The 8,590-nt window shown below is 48.1% G+C and overlaps 1 protein-coding gene across 1 annotated transcript in view; it reads left to right on the top strand.

Annotated features, from left to right (window-relative positions):
- Positions 1–3,843: 3,843 nt before the first annotated feature.
- LGR4 (leucine rich repeat containing G protein-coupled receptor 4) overlaps positions 3,844–8,590 on the top strand; it is a 91,020-nt gene continuing 86,273 nt past the window's right edge. The window contains exon 1 of the mRNA XM_087821794.1: positions 3,844–4,043. Coding sequence (XP_087677920.1) covers positions 3,859–4,043 — 185 coding nt within the window. The 5' untranslated portion in view covers positions 3,844–3,858. The remainder of the gene's footprint in view (positions 4,044–8,590) is intronic.

The raw sequence follows: 8,590 nt of genomic DNA, 5'->3' as shown, positions 1-8,590 counted from the left end.
GGCCCTATACAATAAACACAATACGAACAACTTGACAGAGAACAAACAGGCAGTGCAAAGGAGAGCACACCGAATATCCAATAAATACACGAGAAGGTGCGGTTGGAATCAGGAAAATCCAAATTTAAACTGCACTTTGATTCCATTTCAGATGTATCAGATTTGCAAATATTTAGGTCTTACAATAGCAGGCGCTGGTAGGCTGTAGAATAATGAGGTTTCTTATTCTCCGCTGCAGGAGGCACAAACAAGCGTCGTCACTTTTGAGAGTAATCTGACAATATCCCACATAATTTATGACCCAGCCATTCCACTCTTAGACACACACACACACACACACACACACACACACACACACACACAGGGGGTGGGAGGAGGAGAGAGAGAGAAAATACATTTTACAGAAATTCTTGGATACATGAATGAACAAGGAAACTCGTACAAGAATACTCATGGTAGCACTGTTAGAAAAAATAGAAATTAAATATTAATGAGAAATGGATAAATAAATACTGGGTATATTCTTTAAATGGAATACTATGTAATAATGAAAATGAATTAACAGTAGCCACATTTTTTACAAACATGAAAAAAGCTCACAGGTTGAGTGAAAAACACGTTGCAGAAGAGTGCAGAATGATATTCTTTGTATACGCGACACAGTACTATGTATTGTATCCCAAGGAGAGGAAGAAGGAAAGGAATAGACTGGGGAGGGGTACAAGGGAGCTTGAATTACATTTGTAACATTTTTTTTCCCCTTAAGCTGGTTGCTGTAAACTCAGATGTTTGTTATTTTTGTAAGTTGGAAATATTTCATAAAAAGCAAAATTCTCAATGTTTGAGGTCTTTCAATCCAGTTAATCATTATAGCACTGCCAGAGACACTGCCCCCCCCCCCCCCCCAGTCTCCCAAGTTTTTGTTTCCTTAGTGGAGCACCTTGGGCCCATTCCCCCCGCAGGTAGGGCCTCTGCATTCACTTAGGCAGGCTCTATATTTACAAGAGTGCTTGGGTGAGGGGGTGAGTGGGACCAAAGCCAGCTTGTTCTCTAGGCAACAAGACTTGTGTCCTTTGCATAAAATTCCCACCCAGAGTCATGAAAAACTAGGAAGAGGAACCGTTCGGGAGGCAGAGTCTCCATTAAGTTTCTTTTTTACTTGCCATCAACTTTTGGTTCATCCTGATATCTTTCTAGGTTCTTATGGTTTATGTAAGAGCTGATAATTTTTTTTCCTAGGTATCTGGGAGTATATCTTAAAAGTTAGCTTGTTTTGCTCTCTTAGGGCATCTTATCTAAAAAGTGAAGACTAATGTCCAATTTGTCTTTCATGCAAAGCACACGCAATGTAGCAACTAGAAGAAACACTAACGCTTTGATAGAAATTACCTCTTTTCTTTTCTACCCAAGTCCTTTGTTCCTGATATTTTGTCTCGCACAAGTTGCAAATTTGAATCCTCCTTTCTTACCTGCATCTGATGGGCAACAACAATTTATTCTTCAATAAAATCTACATCTCTCCTTTCTCCAAAATCTAATGTTCTCTTTCACCTACGTTGCCAGCCCGAAGATTTTATCCCACGGGAGAAAAAATAAAATTCCCAAGTGGGGTTCATGGACCACAGGTATCACTTGCATGAGATGTGCATCAAAATGCTGATGCTACACTCCAGCCCTATTAAATCACTGCATTTTTCATCAAGCTTTGCAGGTGATTCTCATGCTTACTAAAGTCTGAAACCCACTACGTTAAAGGAAATGAGTGAATTGGCAAGATAAAATCAATCGGTACAATGTAAAATTGTAATTTAAAAACAGCAGAAAAAAGTGATATCTTGGCAAGAGAAATGCTTTCATCTTTCAATGTTGTAAAAGAGAGGTCTGAAAGGAATAAATTAAAGAACCCAAATTTACAATTTTTTTTCACTTCACCTTCTTATGAGAGTTGCTACAAAATAATGGAAATGATTTAGATAATGGAAGCCAATGTAGGGTTGGCTCCAAGGGCACCAGACAAGAAGCTAAAAGCGTGGGAGTTTTTATGTGATGATCTCTGGCTGAGAACAGTATCTAAGAGCTTCGGATTTTTTATTTATAAAACCGGAGGGTTGTCTATCTATCTTTAAGCTCTCTTTCACACCTTCAATTAGAGAACATATGTAATCCCTAAAACTTGAAGTCAAGGAACAGCATTATACATTGACTCTCTAGCATGTAAATAAATGTATTGTATGTCAGCCATGTGCCCAACCAGACATTATTTTTAAAGATCGGCGCCTGAATGCAAAGATGAAAATGTTTCGGTTTAGGTCTGCATCAGCTTGTTTTCATTTTCTTTACTTACGTGACATGAGCAGTCAACTTTATGACAGTGACATTTTTAACCTTGCCTCCCTTATTCATGAGAAATGCCTCTGATACAGAGTAAAACAACCCAAAGGCATAGTAAAGAGCAAGAAAAGAGGCGCCCATAAAGCGGGATTTGGTACAAATAATGATTCCGTGGGGTCTATTAAGCCACAAAAGTCCAGAAGGGGAAGGAATGCTCATAATTACCTAACATCAAAGTTGCTGCTGGTTTCTCAAGGGCAGCCACTTAGCACAAACTTTTGTTATCTGGAGAAACTATCCAGTACTCAGAAACATCACGTCCTTTGGTCCTTACAGAATACCCCGCATTTTAGGATTTTTTTAAAGTATGTGAGAAAGCAGTCTACGTTTTGGTCACCGACATTCTGTGTCGTCCATGGTTAATTGCCAAGATTTAGCTACCTAGTGCATATCAAGATAAGCAGGAAAACCTCAGGGGAAGGGAGAGGCTTGTGGAGGTGTGCCGTTTTAATTTGGAATACAGCTAAAACCCAAATATGTATGTCAGGTTAAGGGAGACTTTCTCTCTCCTTTTCAAAATCTTTTTTTTTTTTTTTTTTTCTTCCATGTGCATAGCTCCCAAAGTCCTAGCCCGTTGAACAGTGGAGAGAGTCATTTGAAACTTAACTGAATGCTGGAGGCAACTTCTATTTTTTCAGGTCATCCAATTTAGAAGATCCAATTTCTGCAGAAGACGACGGGCGGGGGAGGGAAAAAGCAGGCTCCACGTCCTGCGCTCGCGCTACCTCCAGCGCGCAACCTGGCCCGCAGACAGAGCCAAGTCAGGGCTTTCGCGCAGAACCACCCCACCCGCGCCACGGCCCGTCACTCACGCCCGGTGAACACGCCCCTCTGGTCTCGCGCCTGACCAATGGCGGCTGCCCGCCTTGCATAGTAATGAGCCGGAGACCTCCCCGGGCCAATGGCGCTCCGGGAGAAGGGTTCGTTTTGCATGTACCTAAGTGATTTGCATAACCCGGCGGCTGGGGGCTTGGGAACCCGAGCGCGCAACCCTAGAAGGGAAAGGACGGGAGGAGGTTGAGCCGCGGCGGCGGCGAGCGCGAGCCGGGTGTTTGTGCGAGAGCCGGGCGGGGGCGGGGGCGAGGGGCCGGCATGGCTGACGGCTGCGCCCCGCAACCTTGAAGAGCGGCCGCAGCGGGAGGCCGGGGCCGGGGCGCGCGGGCGATGGCAGAGCGCGGTCTCCGCGGGGGCGCCCGGCCGGGCCGGCTGGCCTGAGCCGCTGGAGCCGCAGCTGCCTCTGCGCGTCCATGGAGCAGCGGGGAGGGCGAAACTCCGCAGCGCCGCGTCCCTGCGCTGCCGCCCACGACTGTTGAAGGGGCCGAGCCCGCGCGACCGCCCGGACCCGAGAGCCGCGGCTCCAACCCGCAGGCCGGCCGGCCGCCCGGGCGCGGCGGGGGCGGCGGAGGGCGGCGGGGGCGCGCCGAGCGAGCGGCGCCGCGGGGGAGGCCGGCGCGGGCGGCCGCAGCAATGCCGGGCCCGCTGGGGCTGCTCTGCCTCCTCGCCCTGGGGCTGCGCGGCTCCGCCGAGCCCAGCGGCGCGGCGCCGCCTCTGTGCGCGGCGCCCTGCAGCTGCGACGGCGACCGTCGGGTGGACTGCTCCGGGAAGGGGCTGACGGCCGTGCCCGAGGGGCTCAGCGCCTTCACCCTCGCGCTGTGAGTACGGCGGCCGGGCGGGGGAGGGGGTCGGGGAGGGGGGCCGGAGGGCGGCGGGGCGGGGCCAGTGCTCAATTCCACCCTCCCCCCAAGTCTGCAGGAGGGGGCCGCGGGTCACCTGTGTATGCGGGTGCTTGGCACCCACTCAGGCGCCGCGGGCTTTCCAACGTGGCCAGTCTGTGTGCGAGGCGTGCAGTAGCTCTTTTTTGCAGACTTTTCGGGCACAGTCACTACCTCCCCCCCCCAACTCCCAAGTGCATCTGGGGACCTGGGGCGAAGGAGGAGGGAGGAATCTGGAAACACTTGCCCCTGGCAGCCTTTTCGCGCGGGCCCCTGCTCGCTGGCAAGAGGTTTGCAATCGGCGGGGTGAGGGCGCCCAGAACTTGGCCGGAGTGTGCAGACCCAGGCACGTTTCTTGGGGAAGCACCTGGAGCCTCCTGGGTTCCAGCATGTGGGGAGAAGAAACACCTGCACCTCAGGTCGCACCTCTTTCCAGTTGGGCTCTGGCAGCTCCGTCCAGTTCCACTCCGGCCTCACCAACGAGCGCCAGGGCTCTGGAGCGGCCGGGGAGCCAGGCCAAAGCAAGGGGGGGGGGGGGCTTGCAGGTTGCTCTTGGTGAAAATACTCTCCTTACCCAACAAGGCCTTTTAAAGAAGGAATTCTAACCCGAAGGACAGGATTTTGGAAGAAAAAGTTCCCGAGCGTGTGCTGTGCCCAGTGGTAAAGGCAGGCGGCAGGTTTCTGCTGCGTGGGGACCAGCAGAACCTTCCTGCTCAGCTGCCTGCGGCTGGGAAAACACTCACATTGGTCCTGACTTCAAGTCTCCCTCCTCACCCCGCGACCAGAGAGCTTAGACACTGCCTTCAGAAAAGAGGTGGTCCCTGAAACCTGTCTTGGAGGTGGCCTGGGCAGGTGCCACCCATCGAGGAGGGTTACTGAGTGCAGGGCTTGGCTGCAGCTCTTGTTCCAGTGGGGTGATTAAATCTAGAGCAGTGAAAGGACTGTACGAGACAGAGAGCAGTTCGGAGAGGCCCTTGGGTAAAGGGAATTTCCTTTTACCTTATAGCTACCGAAAGGGACCTCTTAGAAATAGGCAGTTTTAAAGGAGTAGAAGGAATCCTTTCTCTGCGGCCAGAGCAGTTGCAGTCCTTCCAGGTGGGCGCTGGGGTGCTTGCCCTCTGGGAATGGGGTTTTATTGACAGGCCTTGGAACCTGTCTTCGTCTTTGGCCTTCAGCCCGTCTCCGTTTTTTTCCCCTGTCTCAGATATTAGTTATGCATTTGCAGCCATTTTCCTTCAGTATGGTGAAACGTAACGTCTCAGTGAAAAAAGTTAGCTTGGCAGTGAAGACCCGTTTGCCCACAAAGGCACGTTAAGTGGGAAAGTGGGAGTGGACAGAAGTGAGGGAAAGAAGACCTGGGTGGAGAGCATGGGGCTATCCCCCCCCAGGGCTTCTTGAAACTTTCAGGTAATTCACTCGGGAGAGCCGCCTTTACCTGAACCCTCTGTAAGCCTCTCTATAATAGAAAAAGCATAATTTTACTGTTTTGGCCGTTGTAAAGACCTTATTTAGCAGATTCCTCGAGTTTTAATGAGTAGGCTTGCCCTATAAGGATCAGGGCTGTTTTACATTAGTACCTAAAACCACAAGAAATATCACATTTTTATGAGAGCACACTCCTCTCTGTAGAGCATCGGGCAGCTTCCTTTAGAGCTCCCTGAAGGTGGTGAAATGCCATGTTCTCAACCCTGAGCACTTCAGAATGTGTGGTTCATGGTTTGGGAAACAGAAAAATAATTGGCACCCATCCAGATTAAATTGCCTAAACTAGCATCTTTCTGAGCTGCAGTGGTGAACAAGTGCGTTGTATTTTCTCCTTCCACTTGACCTATATAGTGACTGTACACCCTGGTAACTCCTCATTTTACCGCAATACTCTTCATTTCACCTTCAGAAGGGTATATTATATGACCACCCCATCTAAAGGGCGTTTCAAGGGCAGTAGGTTTGCCTTTTGGGCAACCAGCTAGTCCAGTGAATCTCAAAAGCCAAATTGAGAGGAGGGGCAGGGGCTGAGCATCTGCACACTCCAGGGCATCTTACAGGACACCTTGGGTTCATCTGAGGTCTCTTTCCAAATCTGCTCTCCCCTCACAGCTTTAGGGAGCTGCAGTTACACACCAAGGGACCAGGTCCGTGGTTCCCAAACTTTAGTTCACAGATTCCTAATCTGTGGAGCATGTGCACCAAGGCCAGTTTCGTTATACATAAAATTTCACACACAAAAATGGAATTTAAAAAGATGAGACTGTACTTGGTAATCAGAGTTCTTTTATTTTCGTCTCACTCCTCAAGGGTGTGTACCTTCACCACCACCCCCCCCCCAGGGGTGTGCGCATCTGGAGAGCCCAGGACTGACAGAGAGCCGGGGTTTTATTTTTCCCCCCACTCAGAGTCCACAGAGCCCGGCACATGGGAGGCACTTAAAAGTGTTGCAGTAGGGTAAATAGAGGACCCAAGGCCACCCCAAGGGGCAGAATCGGGAAAAGGAATGCTGACGCCATTCCCACAGGTGATTGCCAGATTCAGCCTTCTCCCCATGTAGTCTTTTGTCCAGATCTGAGAAGGCCCCAGAGAGGATACCGGCCCCTGCTCCTTGGGGCTCGTTCGAACTTGTTCAGTCCAGCAGTGTCTGTTTCCTGCTGAAAGCTGCTTTATCTGAGGCTGAGGGCAGAGTCCATCCTAATCCTCAGCATTGTTGGTGGGATTCCCGTGTCCCCACCACTTGCTGCACCTGTAGTGATTACGTAGATTTTGCAACGGCAGTTCTCAAGCCTGTGTCACAGGGCACCGGCTTGTCACAGTTCCCCCGAAGGTGTTTTAAAGGAAGTACTCTTATTAGTATTAACACTTAAAAGTTTATTTTATGAAAAGGGTGGAAAGTTATTCCTGTCTTACGGTGATAAGGTCCCTCCATCGCCTGCATTCCGGGATTCTTGATTGGGGGAGACAAATGAAGGCCCAAGGGTGGTAGGGAGGGGATTGCACATGGTTGTCCTCTGGTATGTGTGTGATTGCCCCAAAGCTTGAGAACTGTAGACCTGGAGCACAAATTTCCACATCCTGGAGTATGTCTGGCTCACAGTTTTAAGAATATAAAGGTGGTTTCTGTGGCTTCATGGAGATAGTGGTGGGTCTGAGCCCTGGATTGTTTTCTGGACCATGCTACTAAGTAATTGTGTGGCCTTGGGCAAGTCATTCTACGTGTGTGTGTGTGTGTGTGTGTGTGTGTGTGAGAGAGAGAGAGAGAGAGAGAGAGAGAGAGAGAGAGAGAGAGAGAATTTCCTCATCTGAAAAATGAAGTAATTGGATTTACTAGATTATATCTAAGGCTGCTTGTAACTTCCTGAAGTTCGATGGCTCTAAATCTTACACAATTTTAGGATGGCAAGGTGAGGATAATGTCCTGATCCTCTCATGAAAAGATCCCAGGAGTAGCAGAATATCCTTCTAGCTGAAGTTGCACAAGCCCGTTTATTAGCGCTCTCTTGGAGGAGGAGCTCTTTGTGTTTAGAAGCGTGTGTTAGGAAATTTGCCATGGAGACTTGTTGCAGAATGCATGACTAGCTAAGGCGCTTTGCTAGGGCAGAATAGCCCTGCTTGTTTCCTGTGGCTATGGCTTAACACTTGGAAAATAAAATCACCCTGTTTCAGTAATTTGGATACTGTACAAAAAGTTACTCAATGTCCTCACTTCCGTATAATTAGTCATAATCTCTTTAACCTTCACAGTGTGTGTATCCTGTACATGGGCAGGTTATCGAGCTTTCTGTATAAAGTTGATGGTTACCTGAGGGACTTTGAAATGTTTTTAAAAACAATCTGTTGCCTTTTCTTCTCCTTTTGCAAGCATCATTGCAGATTCTTCCCCAAGGTGTGTTTTTTCATTACACCAAACACCTCTCTTTTAATAATATCATTAAAAGATCCTTCATTAAAAGGTCATTTCTTTTAAAAAACATAAAAGTCTTTTCTTATGTTCCTTCCAATGCCTGATGTCTTCCTGACAGGTCAGTAATTAGTGATGAAATATTTACACCTTTTTTGATGGTAGAGTTTTGATATTTCTTGATTTCTGAATTACCATCCGGAAATGTCACTGTTAGTTTAGTTTGTGTGGTGCGTCTTTCTAGAGATGTATTAGAATTACATACAAGTGAACTTGGTTCTAAACAAGGCCAGTATATGAAGATCTTTACGTATAGATCCTTTATTTTACAAACTAGTGAATTACTGGGTTCTCTTTAACTATAAGAGAGGAAAGAGCATCCTGCTGGGCATGTGGAGAGCTAGTTTCCAGAGCTCTCAATAAATCACACGAGTGACCTTGAGAGTGTCACTTACCTAACCCTTCAGGACCTTGTTTTCTTCACCTTAAAACAGGAAATTATCAGCTCTCATTGCCAAGAGTTTTATTTCTATGTAATTTGATTTTTTAAAATACATTTCTAGGATCCTCTCTGTGTTAAGTGAAGTATAGGTGCCTA

The sequence above is a fragment of the Miniopterus natalensis genome, chromosome 11 (assembly GCF_054644295.1).
Source record: "Miniopterus natalensis isolate mMinNat1 chromosome 11, mMinNat1.hap1, whole genome shotgun sequence".
Classification (NCBI taxonomy): Eukaryota; Metazoa; Chordata; class Mammalia; order Chiroptera; family Miniopteridae; genus Miniopterus; species Miniopterus natalensis.
The sequence above is the reverse complement of the archived record's forward strand: the minus strand, read 5'-3'. Positions and strand labels throughout refer to the sequence as shown.